This window comes from Leptinotarsa decemlineata, unplaced genomic scaffold (assembly GCF_025532065.1).
Source record: "Leptinotarsa decemlineata unplaced genomic scaffold, Ldec_3_MD MMD2_P_RNA_scaffold_6, whole genome shotgun sequence".
Taxonomy (NCBI): domain Eukaryota; kingdom Metazoa; phylum Arthropoda; class Insecta; order Coleoptera; family Chrysomelidae; genus Leptinotarsa; species Leptinotarsa decemlineata.
Genome location: NW_027412533.1, coordinates 12,259,500 through 12,277,135, shown reverse-complemented (window position 1 = coordinate 12,277,135; position 17,636 = coordinate 12,259,500). Strand labels below are relative to the sequence as shown.

Below are 17,636 nucleotides of genomic sequence, written 5' to 3'. Positions count from 1 at the left end.
CCCTGAAAGGGCTACTAAGAGACAGCACCATCAAGATCTTACCTGCAGATAAGGGAAATGTTACTGGTGTGATGGATACTGACCTCTACGAACAGAAGATCGAAGAGGTGCTTCAGAAAGGAAAATACACGAATATCGTAAGAGACTCTACTGCATCAATTGAAAGGAAGGTGTACCAGACTTTGAAAAAACACCAAGTCTATTTTTCGGAAAAAGAGAGATCATCGCTAACACCACACCACAGTAAGCCCCCTCACTTGTATGGACTATCCATCATCCACAAAAATGATGTTCCGCTCAAACCGATCATTAGCTCCAGAGATTCAGTTACTCAGAGCTTCTCCAGATTTTTACTACTAATAATTAAACCATTGCAAGGTAAAACACCATCTTTTGTGAAAAATTCAGGCATTTCGTTGAACTACTAGGGGAAATCGAAGTCAAAGGGCAGGATCAACTGATCAGTTTCGACGTGGAAAGCCTCTACACCAACGGTCCTGTCGAAGAAACACTTCAGAGCATACAGAAGAAGCTATCCGAAGATGTGGACCTGAAAGATAGAAAAAACTTACCGATACAAGTAATCATGGAATTACTAGGATGATGTGTACGAAACTGCTACTTTCAACTGAAGGACGAATTCTTTACGCTAGATATATATATATATATATATATATATATATATATATATATATATATATATATATATATATATATATATATATATATATATATATATATATATATATATATATATATATATATATATGAAGAAGCCCACAAGAAACCCCGAGTCTGGTTGAGATACGTAGGTGACACCTTCATAATATGGAACCATGGAAATGCAGAACTAGACATTTTTCTGAAACACATCAATAATGTGAGTCCTTCCATCACTTTCACAATGGAGAAGAAAGTCCACAACAAATTGCCTTTCTTAGACGTAATGGTGAAGAGGACCGACAATAAATGGGAACCATCTGGGAACCACTCACACAGGACAGTATCTTAACCAGAAATCCAACCACCATCAATCGACTAAGAGAGGCATCATCAAGACCCTACTAGACCGTGCCTTCGGGCTCTGTATACAAAGGAAGATCTCGAAAAGGAACTAGGCATCATCAAAAATTACCTTCAACGGAATGATTACTCCAGAGTGATGGTAGAACAGGCTTTAGCTAGGAGACAGCAAGAGCTCCACAAGAAAGAGAAGCCGCCACAACCAGTACTTGTACTTCCCTACATCAGAGGATTATCGGAAAGGGTAGGAAGGATTGGGTTCAAGTGTAACATCAGGACCTGCTTCAGATGTGGGAACACTATCCGTAGCAGCCTTACGAAAACCAGGCCACCAAACGCGGATTACGATTCCACGAATTGCATTTACCGGATACCCTGCTAGTGCGGAGAATCATACATCGGTGAAACTAAGAGGCCATTGAAAGTTTGCATTGCTAAGCACAAGAAACGCACACAGCGAGGAGAAACCAGCAAATCCGGAATAGCAGAGCATGTTTGGACTCATAAACATAATATCAAGTGGGCTCAAGCTGAAATCATCTACAAAGAGGAACACTGGTTTAGGAGGAAATTCAAAGGGAGCGCTTATAAGTTATAGGTGAAAGCACTCGAATGACCTATAAATAGTCAGATTTCGAAGGAATGGGTCCAGGTCCTTCGTTAAAAGATGAATAATTTTTTCATCCATCTCACCCCAGCCAGGTAGGGGTACACCATGAAGGGCGGCATTGATGTCTGAGGACATTCATGCCGTCATCTCACCAACATCTCCATCAGTCATGAACTATTTGTCCCTCTGACAAACATCAGTCAAAAGGGTAAGGGAGCCAGGCTCCAACCTGACCGAAATCAAGATGGCTGTCACGAATAAGTCCAGTTATCACCCGAAACGATTGTGGATACTAACAATCGAAAAGTCGTGACGTAACTTGCTTTGGAATCTTTTTATTTTTCATTTTTTTTATTTTCAGCTTTGATTACTATTTCAATTTTTTATTTTTTTGGTTGTTGCTTGTATGTTGTTTGATGAAATTGTTATTTTCGGGATTTCAAATCAATTCATACTATATTAGATAATGGAAGTCCGAACTGATGAAATAGGCTTATATGTTTCTCCGATGTTTATTTTTCCACGATAGATAATTAAATCTTCTCTCAAGATTGTGGGCCCACCTGGAGCACTCTATGAATGCCCCAAATCTGGGAGGATGATCGAAGAGCTTTTCGCAAAATATGTGAAAAGACAGTCTGTGTAAATTCAAAATCATATTCGTCTCTTTATTATTACTACAGTTACAGATTTGTACGTAATTAATGTGGGCAGCATTTCATCAAACCTAGACATGACATTATTAGACCAGTTTAATAATACTACTCCTTTTCCATTTTTTATAATTTTACAATAATTACTTTCTGTTGTTTGAACTTTGGATTTTTTGTCATTCGGTATGCTTACCTAAATAAATTTCTTACTACTTACTATATTTTTGAATCTATAATATCGAACAGTGTCTTAATTATAGGCTCAATTCCTTAGGGGCTCAGTATTATCCAACAATCCCCTGATTCCAATGTCGGTGTCATCATAATTTTCAAATCATATTATTACGTTATGGAATGCGCAACATGGCACTATATCACATGAACAGCGATATTAACGCTATCCAATGTTATTTTGGAAAAGCTTCTAGTTCAAATGAAATGAAATAATGAGTCATATTGGTAGACAGATTTGTGAGTTTGAGTCGCTACTCGAGTAACATGCATCTTAATAAATACTTTGAACGATTGTCGAATGTTTTTAGAAACAAGATCTCAATTAGAGTCCTTCTATTAGTTAGGTATATCAACTGACGTATGGTCATCATGAAAACAGTTCCACCTCAGTTGATGTTTTGAGTTCATATAATAAAAATGTATCTTTCACTATCTTCCACAGCCCTTTGGTGCTGTCAGTTGCTTCCCAAGGAAATATGGCTGATAATATTTCGGTGAGTTGACACTTTTCTTCTGAACTGTCACCGAAACATATTTCAAGTGACACTGAGAGTGAATTTTAATTTTTCAGAATGTTGGATCCTCTCTCATTATTTTCTGCTTCTAAAGTAGATCCAAATTGGTTGTCCATCTGTCTAGAAAACAGACTCTTAAAGAAAACGCTACAATTTGGATTACAACTCCATAATCGCAAAATGTGTGATGGCAGTTATTCCAGTTTGAGTACAATAAGAAAAGGAAAAAGGGACAGAGAACTAAAAATCACTGAATGTTTCACTCCACTGAAGAAACAAAGAAATATATAATATTTTTATGGGGATATGGGAAGAATTTATCACGATAATATGAAAATCTACAGTTCCATTTGCAGCAGGCAAGTTACCTGCAGATCTGAAGAAATAAACAAATTTGTTTGTGCAAATCCAATGGCATGGAATGAAAAATGGCATGGACGGGGATATGGTGGTGATATCTTCCCCTTTAATTCAATCAGTACTGTCTGCAACATCATTTGGATTATTCGACTCGAATGTTACAAAAAAGCAGCAGTGTGTAAATGAAGTTTGAGAGATATTCTCAAAGAAGTGAAAATATTTTTTTGTTGAAAATTGATAAATTTCTTTAGTGACATTGAGTTTCGGAAACTGAAATTTCTATAAGATACTGAGGTAGATAATATGAAAAAATTGAATAAATATATGGAAAAATAGTGAATCTAAAGGACTATGAAAGTATATTAAAATTCATACCAAACAAACATAATCTATTATTAACAATAGGTGAAACCAGAAATCTTTTAAATAATAGAGGCGTTTCATCCAGGGAAAAAAATACATTCTCATTAAACATTTATAATTGGAAAGAAACGTCTTCGATGAAATCATTGCTAACTCATCAGCACTAATTTTCAACAAGCACTTGAAGATGTTTCAGAATTTCGGGCCAAACAGCTTCGAAAGTACCTATTTAAAGAAAACATATCATTTGGGAGTTAAAACCCACTATCGATAAAATAATGGCAAAAATTATAATTTCAATTGCTAATGTAGGATGCAGATTACACTTCGGTTGCTTGTATGAACAGATATGAAAAACAAAATTCTCAGATATTTTTTTCACTTGAAAACTGTGATGGTGGTTTATGAATAATCACTAATGATAACGATTGTAAGCGGTAAGTGAGAGAAAAATTCGTCAGTTGAGACAATGCAAATTATTCTTACAGTAGGAAATACTTCTCAAAGTAGTTAGTCAGAAGGTACAAATCGTGAAGTTTGGACCAACTTTGGCCACATTCAATAATACTTTACTTGACTTGCGTCTTCATTGAAGACCACAAAAATGTTCAAATACAGTATTAAAAGATGAAAAATGAATAATGAAATACAGTTTGTTTTTGTTCAATCAAGATATATTAGGCTCCACCTCCTAGTACGTACCTATTCTTGCTGGTGACTACCACCTACAGAAATTTGGTTTATTATTATTTGGTGAGCTGATGTAGTTGAATTTGATGGCTTTTCGAATGTCAAATGCTATACTCAATTAAATTCAATATTTTATCTGTTTGATGTAATATGGAAGTAGATTTTACACTTAAACCCCACTGAATATTGGCCAATAGTTTTTTCGCAAGGTCAGTGTCTTCAAATTTGATTTCATTTTTATGGATATTCATAAGAACTCGATGATAAACACGTTGTCTCATACCAAACATATCATTTTTCAAGAAAAATGAATCGCTGAATTAATTGATGTTTTTTTTTCTATAAATTATTCTTAGAATCACCTTTTGTGTAAAATTTGAGTTATATAGGTCATTGGAGGCTACACCGCCCCTTTCTGAAATTACATACGTTTCACTTTATGTTACTGACAGTCTTCATGGAAATGTTTGAGGAAGTTGTATAGCGAAACACATGTTGCGATTCTGTAAACTCACAATGAAATCTTACTTGAATAAGTTACGAATTTTTATCAAGTATCGGCCAATTCCATCATATGTTTTTAAGTCCTCTGTGCTGAAGAAATTTGTAAGATATTTGAATTCGAATAATATGCCTTTTAGCTTATTTTTCTCATGATTGACGTGAATATTCCATCTCAAGGGTCTATGATAATAATGATAATATTTTTGTTAAAATTCGGCTTTGAACTCGTAATTTCATTAAACTCCCACTTTGAACTCGATTATTCCAAACTCCGACTATAAACTTGAAGTTTCATTATATTTCCACTTTGAACTCGAACTTCACTGATATCTTCGTCGAAATTATTTATTTCAACATCATTTTTTCGGCAATTGAAAAAAAAAACACTTTACAATTGACTTCATCTATGCACTTGTAATATGCTGTAGAGGTCTGACCGGTTTGAAGGGCTTAGTTTGGAAAAAAAGATTGAATCGAAAAGAGCATCGTTGTAATTCTGCAAAAAATACATCTTTTTCAAAATAACTCCATAATTTTCAATCAAATCAGTAATAAATACACATTGCAGCTATATTTTGCGTGCGTATAATCGATAGTAAACGCAACACGTGTTTCGCCATATAATGGCTTCTTCGGGCGTGTTTTATCTCACAATAAAGTGTTTTTTGAATACATCAGTTATGGATTTTCATCAAGTATCTGCTATTCCATCATATAGTTTTCGAGTTATTTGAAGAAAAGGTCCTTTTTTTCATCATGTTAATTTCCCATCAAGCTCAAATTTTTTCAAAAGTCAACACTTCAAACCGGTCATACTTTTAGATGTGAAAGTGAATTGTAAATTAGTAATGAATTTTTTATTAAGTCAGTAAATAGATGGTCATTTTTACATATATTTTTTCTGAAAAAAAACAGGATCTAACATAGTTCTTGTCATGACTAACCTATTTTTGATGTCATTAATTTTTATACAGAATAAAAATGATGGGTTTTGCAAGCACATCAAAAAAAATCATGAGTTTTCTTTCAAAAATGCATTATTTTTTGGTTACGTCTCGTTGATATTTTAAAATTTTTGGCATTTGACAAATAAAAAACAACTTCCTTGATGTAATTAAATCTAATACCTGCTCCGTATGCAGTGGACTCAAAGACACCATGATATATTGAACTTGAAGACACACTAAGAACGATTTTTTTCAATGAAATACTATTTTTTTTAGAGTAATTTACGAGAAACCGCCAGAAAACGGTTTATCGGTTGAAAAATTGACACTCGCTGGCGAATGAGTCGACAACTATTGACTTTCATGTAAAATTTCATGAAACAAAAGTTGCATAGATTTATTCACTCTACCCATTGCCTTTACCGCAATCCCGAAAAGGAGTGGGATGAAGGCAACCTCCAGTACAAGGACAGTTCGAAGTAGAGAGTAAGTAGAACCTAAATCCAGTGTTTTATGGACATAAGGGTTGTTTGGCAAGAATTATATGGGAAAAAAGTCTTTAACTGGACTACAGGCGGTTTTCGGATGTAAGAAATTAGGATATAACCTGTTTTTGTGACAATCTGCCTAAGAAACTGATGAAAACAAAAATATTGAAAACTGCATCTTTGGTACTGGAAAGTGAAAAGTGAAATTTGCTGCTCAAACAAAAAACTTCTTTGGAAAAAAAAATTCAACAAGAAATTTGACGTTTCATGCAAAAAATACCTTTTGATTTAGGTTGTTGTTGTGAGAAACTATTTGATTTCAAAGAAAATTGGATCCACTTTCATTGCTCTATGCTACAAGAGCAGACCCTGTTTGGTTGTCAATTTGCCTGGGAAATGAAATATTGAGAGCAAAGTTACAAGACGGATTAAAATTTCACGGAAATAAAATGTGTGACGTCAGGTGTCCACCACCTCTCACTTTCCAAGATCACGAGCTGCCAGTGAAAAGACGAAGAATTCAGTCATATTTTTTGAGGGACCTAAAATCATTTTCGGAATGTCATGAATTGATATGATATTGAACATTTTAGTTTTACTCATGAAATTGTATTTTACTCAATATTTAGACTCAACTTGTATAATTGTCAATGACAAATATAAATTTCGAAAATATTTAGAAAAATTGGCCTTTCAGCAAAATATTATTAGAACTTAAACATTATTTCATTAGTATTAGATTGTTTCAACAGTTTTGTCATTTTCAATACGTTTCGTCGATTTCCTCACAATAGGTCTTTGCTGTGATGGTTTGGCCCGGTTTCAGAAAACTATAGTATATCACACTAGTCGTTGACCACCATACCATGGTCTTTGTTTGGTGGGTTTTCTCCTTTAGGAAGTGCCTGGGTGGCTCATCGATGTCCTGAACGTCTTCTTCACCATAGAGGCCCCACTTTCCTTCACGTGTGACGATCCGATCGAAAAAAGGATCGTTTTGAAAGCGAAAAAGCAAAGAAGAACAGACCTCAAATCGTAATCGTCTGTGACATGGTTTGTCTGACGGCCAGCGATCCTGATGCACTAAACCAGATGCAGACCTGGTTTGAAGAGATCGCTGAGCTGCAGAAAACTAGTGATAGCGTTTGGCGTTTCCGGATCCGAATTGAAAGAGCCCGGGCTAACCCGGAACCGTCTGAATACGAGCAACGTATTCCGCACGATTTCGTTATGGATAATAACTTATTATATTATATCGAACCGAATCAGAATGTGAAAAGGCTATTATTTCCAAGGCATTGCTGGTATACGCTCATCAAACGCTATCACGACGGCGCTGGTTATCCTGGGATTGAGGAAACTCAAAACCAAATTAGTAGGCACTTTTATTCGTCTAATATGCGTCAACAAATTGCAACATACGTAAATACATGTTTAACCTACGCGACTACCCAGAGAAGTCCTCCTCAGGAGGCCGCCCCCTTGCGTCCTAACGAACCGGAACGACCTTGGCAGATTGTATCCATTGATGTCTGGGACCCTATAGCTCTAGTGAAAAGGGAAACCGATACATCATTTTAGCCACGGATTGCTTTAGCAAATGGGTAGAAAGCCGTACAGTGGAATCTGCTCAGGCGAATACTGTAATCGAGTTTGTGGCACAAAAGATTGGTTATCGGATGGGATTCCCAGAAACAATAGTCACTGATGGTGCTGTCATGTTCCGGGGACAAAACTGGGAGCAGTTTCGCGAGAGACATGGGATCCAACTTAGAACTAGTCCGGGTTATCATCAGCAGGCGAACCCAGTTGAACAGCGGGTACAAGAGAAAGAAAATGCTGCGGGCTGCCCTAGTCGGGAAGCACGAGTCGCAGTGGGAGCGTTTCCTACCAGAAACTATGTTTAACTTAAGAACCAGAGTCAATGCCGCAACTGGTGTGACTCCGTGCCGGGGGGTGTAGGTCGGGTCATTCACGTGGACGATCTGCGACTCTCACCTCCTCCCCGCGAAGGGCAACACCACCTGGATCCGCGCCATGCGGACAGTAGCTTAGTATTAGATTAGTTAAGGTCTCCTTTGTATATTTAAAAGCTGCACGATGGAGCCTGAAAAGGGGACAGGCGAGAAAACGTGTGAGCATTGATTGTAAATGGAAATTAGTTAAGCATAGTTAGTTAAGCACCGAGCCAAGTGGGCGGAGCTTGCGCGCGCTCGCCGAAATCATATAAATATAGCGCGCCGCGAAGTAGTGTTTGACTTCTTTCAGTTGAGTATACGCCGTAAACCGTTCTTTTCAGCTGGCGATTATCTCAGATAAAGAAAGAGAAATCCAAGCAGAATTTGGAATTATTGTCTGAGGAGATTTGTTACATAGAATATTGTATTACGACGATATAGTTTCTATTGGAATTGTGGAAAACACAGTATTTGGAACGAAATTAATGAGAACTGGACATTGGTTGAATACGAGTATAAATATAGAGATATTGTACAAGGTGGTCTTCAGCTGCAGTTTCTCCGAATTGAGATTTGGGAAGTAAAACAAAACTTACTTCCCAAATTGAATTCGTTATCGACGTCGCTGTGGAGCATATTGGCCTTCATCAAGGCCAGGATACAAAATCAAAAGGTCTTTTTCAAGACTGATTGCTGTAAACTGAACTTTTTAGTTCTAGCATTGCCCTTATCAGGGCTTACTAAAGAATTCGTACTTCGTAACTTCCGGCGTCACGCCGCATCGAGGGACCCACTAGCCGGCCTTCTTGGACGTATTCGACCTACCCAGGCTCGAATACATCGTAGGGTACGCCGATCCAGCATATCTACGGGGCAGCCTACGTGGGCTGTCCCATTGCACTGGTATCTGGGGGCTTTAAACGGCCTCCGGAGGCTGTTCTCTTCCCTCGGGCTAGGAGTATAGGTAGGTCGAGTCGGGACAGTGTGTCGGCTAGATGTTAGAGAGCGTAGGGAACCCTCTGGTCTGGCCTAGTGCCATCGTGGTAGCCAGTTGTACCCCCGCGGCGCCTTTAGATAGATAGGGTACTAGTAGTAGGGTACTATATATATATATATATATATATATATATATATATATATATATATATATATATATAATAATTTCGAATATTTTCTTGACAAAAGGTCTTGCCTTCGATTTTTGCGATCATGCAGGGAGCGCGAGACGCCAAAGATCCGGGATTGAATCCGGGATGCCAGGAGGCAACCGATTATAGATCCCGCCGGCTCTGATCTCCATGCGACAAGCGACCTAGGAGCGGAAGGTCTTCCGCAACTCCACGCTTAGCCGGGTACTTCTCCGGGGCTGCTCCAGGTACCGTCTTGGCGACATGGGGAGTAGGCAGAGGCCCCGGCGTCAAGCCACAAATTCTTGAAAATGGCTCCAAAATGGGGGCCGAAACGTTGAACACAAAAGTATAGTTATATATTTCCGCCAATAGGTGGTTCCACTTATGTTTCGCTTGCGTTAACGCAGCTATTTTTATCAAGTACCTTCTTGGTTTTTCTTCAAGTAGAGGACCGCCTGTCCGGTACTGACGATGCCCAATAGGCTGAAACAGCTGTCTACCGGTGGCTCTCAAATTGAAATCAATATGGGAATGATCAAAAAGTACTTATCTATATATTTTTTGATTTTCATGAAATTATTCTCCAGCAGTTTGACTGCATTAACCTTTCTAGATTTCTTATATATTTATATATATATATATATATATATATATATATATATATATATATATATATATATGAATCTGTTTATGCAGCTTCACGAAAAACTATAATTATAATTTTCTACCACTTGCATAAACAGATTCATATATATATATATATATATATATATATATATATATATATATATATATATATATATATATATATATATATATATATATATATATATATATATATATGAATCTGTTTATGCAGCTTCACGAAAAACTATAATTATAATTTTCTACCACTTGTAGTAAGCTCAAGTAAGTATAAATTGAAAGAATATTATATAATATATTTTCCTAAATGGCACTTTTGAGATACTACAATCAGTAGAATCAACAGTTCACAGGATCTTGAAGGGCAGGCTGAGAAGCCATCAGATGGCTGGTACCCAAACTGTAAAGCATATTAAATTTGATAAAATTATAACTTTCTACCACTTGTAGTAATCCAAAATTGATATAAAATAAAAGAATATATTATATTACGCTTCAGGTTGTCATTTTCATGCAACTACAATGAATAAACGTTTCAGAATTATAGCAGGCTTGTATCCCATACCTAGAGAATGATATCGAAACTTCGACGTAAAGTAAATTTCTTATATTTGGCTAACTAGGTTTCCATTACTTGAAAAATAACATGAAAAAATAGATGGGGTTTTAGTTTTTTATTTTATATGAATGATAACAAGTGATAATAAATCTAATTATGTATATCATTTTAACAATTGTAATTATTTTTTATATGGAAAACGCAATTATTATAAACTATGGCAGGTCGATTTTAAGTAGTTGCTTGTTCTTGATTCAGAGATTCTTGAATCGTCTTTGCCAAAGTTGAAACAGACCTCATTGCATCATAATTTCCTGATGATGGCCCGAGTCTGTTTGCAGATATGGTTTTATTGAACTGCTGCTACCGTGACCGGGAATTTAATCAATTGCTGTTCTCCAATTCCCGTTTTGGCTGAAGTTGAAACAGCAGGGGCCCTTAGAGAATAATTTGTTATTTTGATCTTTTTAACATCAATTCCAATCAATAATGCAGCGGATTTGAACGAGGGAAATATTGTATTTTGTCCAACTGGACTGTTCTCGTACCAGCCTTTGGAACTGGGGTTATTCCAGTTTGGATTTGGCGTCAAAAATGAACGATTCGTCTTACTGGCATATTTCTTCGTTGAGTGTATTCGGTATTAGTCACTTACTATCAGCCATTTTCTTTGAACCGCCTTGGGTGGTCTTGAAGAAAACCGGGGTATACTCAATGCAGCCTGTTGGTTCCCCACTATTGTCAATTTCGTCCATTAGATATTCGAATTGTGCTGCCGCTCTTCCATTTTCTCTCCAGGTCAATTCATGACCAGCAACGTGGAAAACCTTTTTTTTGCAGTCCTTCCGGAGTGTTTTCGTCTCAGAACTCAATGATTTTTTTCAGCTCGTCTGCTGATAGTGCAAATGAACTTTCCTTTCTCTTGATTGGATCCATTTGTAGCTTCCGGCGCCTAAAATTTTTTGCAGCTCTTGCGTTCAAAAATTCTATGTCAGAGAATGGATTGAATTTGCGATTATACTTTTTAAAAAAATATTTCTGCAACTACTTGGCTGTGGAATTCCATAAAACTTTGATAACACTCTCCTTGTAGTCTTCGGAGTTTTTTTTTGCATGTTGAACCCATAGTCTTCAAGTATAAGCGCCAGTTCTTCCACAGGTATATCCGCTCTATCTAAATTATACGATTTTTCTGCGCAAAACTTTATAAACTCCCTCCATTCGTTTGACTTCGATTTCGTGGTTTTCGCGGGTGTCTCCTGTTCAATCTACTGGTGAATATTTTATTTATTTTCTTGACCGAAGCGAAACATTTTTTTACGTCTTGCCACTTGACATCTTCAAAACTGGAATAATAATTTCGAGGTTAGGGTCTCACTTACCTACCATGGCAACTCAACAATCAAGTCGACCACACATTTTATGTTTCGCTGGTGACTTTATGAAGAAAATAATTTGCATTGTTGAGAATGGAAAAATAAATTTTAAAAATATTTGATTTTCCACCACTATTCAGTGTGGAATTTTCTTGCCGAATACCACGCGAGGTCAAATTAATATGCGGGAATTTTTTCTCGCTCATCAATATTTTAAGAAAATTTCAAAATATTCATGAGCTCGAAAAATTTTCACATTACACATTACAACATTACACAAAATTCAACTCTCTGTTGAGGGTCTTGGAGCTCCATTGCTTGAATTTTGATGAATTTATAATCATGAATTTTATGTTTTCGGAAGATTCTTTGAACCGATGAATATTTCATTTCCAAATCTTCTTTAGCACTTCTTATCGATGACTCAGGAGATGCGTGAAAATATGATATTCTGGTTGTCTTCAGAAGTTACGAGTTACAAAATTCCTTGATCCTTTTGGAGTTGATCCAAATGCATTGAAATTGTTTTGAATTCGTATAAATTTATTGAGGTTCATTCGCGGTAGATTCGAATACCTTTTGTTGAACTTTCTACATGTACTGCTGATAATTTTATGACATTGTCCAAAAATAATAGACAAATTCATAAGAACTTCGTTTGAACAGTTTTCCTCCATCGTTTTGGAGGTTTTTGAAACTTCTGAAGTAATGAAAATGTCAATATTTTCAGAATTTAACTACGTCTTCTTACAAAATATATATCGAATGGGACATTTTCACAAATAAATGCTCACGAGTCTAAAACTTGACTATTTAGGTATAAGCATGATATACATAGTAAGGTATTGAATTGAAACAGCTTTCTGAATTTGTAATAATACATACAGTGTCACCGATGAAGTCCGCATCAAATGGGAAACTTTATCGTTTTATGTGAAATTTGATTTTGGCAGTAGATTTTGCTTAAGAAATGATGTCAAATGGCGTCTACAAAATAGGTCACGTGATTTCCTTAACCTGTCAAAATTGACATTTAAAAAAATAAACATCGAAAAATGACATTATTCTTCAAAATATCCAAAAATATCAAAGGATAAAAACATTTTCTTTTGTAATTATATACCCACACACCAAGTTTCAAACCCATAATAAGTATTTTATATTTTCACTATTTTTCCGCATTCCTGCTTTTTCTACTTATCAAAATTTAAGCACACCTGTACTAAATAATTTATTTTAACTAAACTCGTCACCGAATTCCTTTTTATGTAATATAATAATATTTTAAGAGCCTCTTTGATGTTAAAAACAAATTTTGAAAAATAAAAGATGTCAAACTTGATGCAAAGTTCATCTAGTTTCAACGGGGCTTTCCAAACTATACAGTACTTGAGTTTTTTAATGAGCGAATAGCCTCACAATATGAATTAGAACAAAACGGAACATTAGAAAACAATATCTTAGAGTGTTTATTGTTTTTTTAACAAAAAATACAGTGGAATTCAATCTTAATTAAAAGGAACTGAAAATAAACATGTACCTATACCTAATAGCCAAAAAACACGAAAAAAGACTCACGATATTAAATACACTACATTTCTGTATGTCTTCCATCGCGTTCTATGCAGATAATTGTCCTTCTTGATACATCTTTTATTGAGTTGCTGATACTCACAGGGTTTATCTTTAAAATAGAGTTTCTAATAACAGTTTCTAGGTGAATCACGTCACGAAAAGGTCTTTGTTTATAAACGATTTGTTTTAAGTATATTTGCTTCATATTTCGCCCAATAACTTTGCCCCTAAACATTTCTAATAGTTTCTCTTTGACTTGTCTTGAACTATGAATAGGAGCCCCGTCACATTGATACCACAGACTGTGTCTTATTTCAACCGGCATATTGTCCACTATATCACTGATCTCAGTATTTAGAAATTGCAAATAATCCTGAGAAGTTAAATTGTGTCTAAAAAAGAATGGTCCCATTACCTGATTATTTAAAACACCGCACCACACATTTGTTTTAAATGAATATTGGTCCCGACATTCTACCACAAAATGAGGATTTTCCTGAGCCCACCACCTACAATTCTGGGAACTGACTACGCCGTTCGATGTGAAGGTAGCTTCGTCGGTTCATAGGATTTTGTAAGGAAATTTTCTGTTTAATTCTACTTCTCCTTGGTACCAGAAAGAGAAATCTAGTCGAACATCGAAATCTCTTTCCTTTAAGGTATTTATAAATTTGGGTTTGTAGGGTTTGAATTTATTTTTATGTAAAATTGCTCTTACGCTTTCTCTTTTAACGCCAGTTCTATCTACAATATTGGTAATACTTGATTTTCCCTGTTCGATAACATCCAGGCAGACAGCCAACTGAACCTCATCATTATTGCGTGATGGATTATGACGTTTTTTAAAAGTATTTGCAACTGAACCAGTCAGTTTAAATTTTTTTAAAATCCTACTTATAGTGGATTGCTGTACATGTCTACCAGGATGTCTTGCGTTAAAAATATCAGCCACTTGTCGAAGCAATGTGTTTTCACCACAAATTAGCACAATTTCAATTTTTTCTTGTGAAGATAACATATTATTTTAACTTTCATACATTACATTGAACTAACGGGCATTAATTTATTCAGTGACAGTGACGTTTTCTAAAACACATTATGTAGTTTCATATTTTTTCACAGCCTACCCAGTTTTTTTAAACTAGTGTTGTTAGCGGAGTAGGTAAATGTAAATACTATGAGTTTTTTTCTTTTATTGAATGGGCTTCAAGAATCACGAAATGATGTTTCCTAATGTTCCGTTTTGTTCTAATTCATATTGTGAGGCCATTTGCTCATTAAAAAACTCAAGTACTGTATAGTTTTGAAAGCCCCGTTGAAACTAGATGAACTTTGCATCAAGTTTGACAACTTTTATTTTTCAAAATTTGTTTTTAACATCAAAGAGGCTCTTAAAATATTATTATATTACAAAAAAAGAAATTCGGTGACGAGTTTAGTTAAAATAAATGATTTAGTACAGGTGTGCTTAAATTTTGCTGAGTAGAAAAAGCAGGAATGCGGAAAAATAGTGAAAATATAAAATACTTATTATGGGTTTGAAACTTGGTGTGTGGGTGTAAAATTACAAAAGAAAATGTTTTTATCCTTTGATATTTTTGGATATTTTGAAGAATAATGTCATTTTTCGATGTTTCTTTTTTTAAATGTCAATTTTGACAGGTTAAGGAAATCACGTGACCTATTTTGTAGACGCCATTTGACATCATTCCTTAAGCAAAATCTACTGCCAAAATCAAATTTCACATAAAACGATAAATAAAAAAGTTTCCCATTTGATGCGGACTTTATCGGTGACACTGTATATATGTAGTTGAAATAATCAACTTTCAGTCACTTTTCAAGCTTACGAAAAAAACTGTATTTTTAACCACCCCGTATTGAAGAAATGGAGATACGGTTGAAGTTTGGAAAGCCTCCAAGCATCACTAACTCCAAAATGAATTTCGGTACCATAGTATTCCTTGAAACAAATATATCAGCAATTTTAGAGGTCATGATTTCCGAAGAAAAAATTTGAAATTAATTCATATTTCGAAAACGGTAACAGATAGATGAAGGGAAATATCAGAAAATATTGTTAGGTAATTATTGTTGATTCCAAAAATTATATTATATACACGGTGTTCTATTTGAATAAAAAAATTAAAGTTGCTATTACTTTCTAATAGAAGTGGCAACACTGCATTGTTGAAAATAGTTAAGTTGGGTGGAGAAAGTCTGAAAGTGTTCTGTTGTCTAATGTGCCATCACCGTTAATCAGTGTGTATTGCTTAGAAAATGAATAGACGCTAGTTCCCACCAAATTATTTTCGTATTCATTAGCTTCCTGAGGCTGTTCATACAGACTTAGTTCTTCCTAATTAGTGTATAATAAGTATAACAATTTGAATCATATACCCTTTCACCTATTTAATGACTAATACTTTTACCAGAGTTTAGGTATAAAGTAATTAATGTTTTTTGAGCATTATAAAAGGAACTACCTATTTCATGACTGATAATTTCACAAGAGTTCAAGTATAAGCTAATTTAAAATGTTGGAAACATTCCAAAAAAAATTACTAATTCATTAAATGGACATTCAGCAAACTAATTGCCAATTTCCACAATAGAAAATAATAATAATAATAAATGCTTTTATTGAAAGGTTACTCAGTACAATATATTTAACAAATGGTAAGAATTCAATTCTATGTAGGCATTCAGTTGATTTTTCGAATTCTTGATTTTAATAATTTCCAAGAATTTCAAAAGATTGGGTTTCAATCTTTCTCTTCCAAATATGATTCGTCATAGTCGTGGTTGCCCTTCTGTCAAAAGATGGTTTACAAATGTGGAATTGGTATTCACATTCAAGAAACTACTCCTTTGTTCTTCCACTCTCTGTAATAAAGATCTTCATGTTTGGCCAATGTAAAGTTTCGATCAACTTATTTGTCCAATAAGGCACATCTAAGTCTTTCTTTTCAAGGAAACGAACCACGTTATTGGTGGGTTTATCAAAATATCTCAAAGTCCTTGGACGCTTATATTATCATTTCTTGGAATGGGATAGATCTGGTAAATGTTTTGAGCTCGTAGTTCTCTGGAAATAATGGAGTCGATAATATCTACCTTGTAACCGCTGTTGATAGCAATTTGTTTGATGAAACTCTCTGAAAATTACTTTCTGATAATGTAGAATTCAATAGTCTGTGAATCATATTATTGAATGCTGCTACTTTATGATGATAGGGATGTATCGAGGAATTACGTAGGACAATGATTTGTGGAAATAGGATGATTCGTGGAAAATTGCAAAATCATGTTGATTATTTATTACAATGTCTTCAGAGAAATCAATAACAAATGCGTTTCAAAAATTGATAATCTATTTGATAATATTGTTCTTGTCGACATGTTTCGTTGGATAATTGGTATCACAAGTATGTGCAAAAAAATATTAGGTTTAAGAAATGGGTTTTTGGAATTCTGGTGAGAGGTTTGACGATATTTGCATACAAGACCAAAGCCTTTCTTCTGTGACGTATGGAAGTATTTTGGCAATCTGCATCGAGCCCTGAAAGAATATCACATTATTTATTGGATATTTTTGCCATAAAAGATGTGGTAGAGTCATTTACATCAATGAAAGAAATACTTGTGTTTCTATGTTGAACAAAAGAAGTATTGTTGCCATCTTTATTTGCATTTGTTTTTCATCGATACAATTTATCATTTCCATAAATTATGGGTTTCAAAGATTTGATGAGCGAGGTACGACAAAGTGATGTCATCCTAAATCCAATATGGTGAAATCCTTATCATTATAGAACTAAATGTTTTAAAATTTATAGGAAAAATATCTTATTTAGTAAATTGTGGGTGGACTAGGTCATACAACCAGAATGGCGTGGAAATATGAATATTTTTTTAAACACACCTTCATTGAAACGTTCCTCAGTACTGAACAGAATAGAATTCACATAGAATAAAGAACATTCTAGTGAAAACTCATTTCACC

The 17,636-nt window shown here is 35.0% G+C and overlaps 1 protein-coding gene and 1 long non-coding RNA gene across 2 annotated transcripts in view; one reads left to right on the top strand and one right to left on the bottom strand.

The window, feature by feature from the left end:
• The first annotated feature begins 2,773 nt into the window (after positions 1 to 2,773).
• On the top strand, positions 2,774 to 3,735 carry LOC111511383 (uncharacterized). Its single transcript, XR_002722910.2, has 2 exons — positions 2,774 to 3,014; positions 3,092 to 3,735. It is a non-coding gene; the product is annotated as an uncharacterized lncRNA (long non-coding RNA).
• A 13,200-nt stretch (positions 3,736 to 16,935) lies between these two features.
• LOC111511382 (kielin/chordin-like protein) overlaps positions 16,936 to 17,636 on the bottom strand; it is a 39,066-nt gene continuing 38,365 nt past the window's right edge. The window contains exon 6 of the mRNA XM_023167396.2: positions 16,936 to 17,192. Within this exon, the coding sequence (XP_023023164.1) occupies positions 17,082 to 17,192 (111 nt within the window). The 3' untranslated portion in view covers positions 16,936 to 17,081. The remainder of the gene's footprint in view (positions 17,193 to 17,636) is intronic.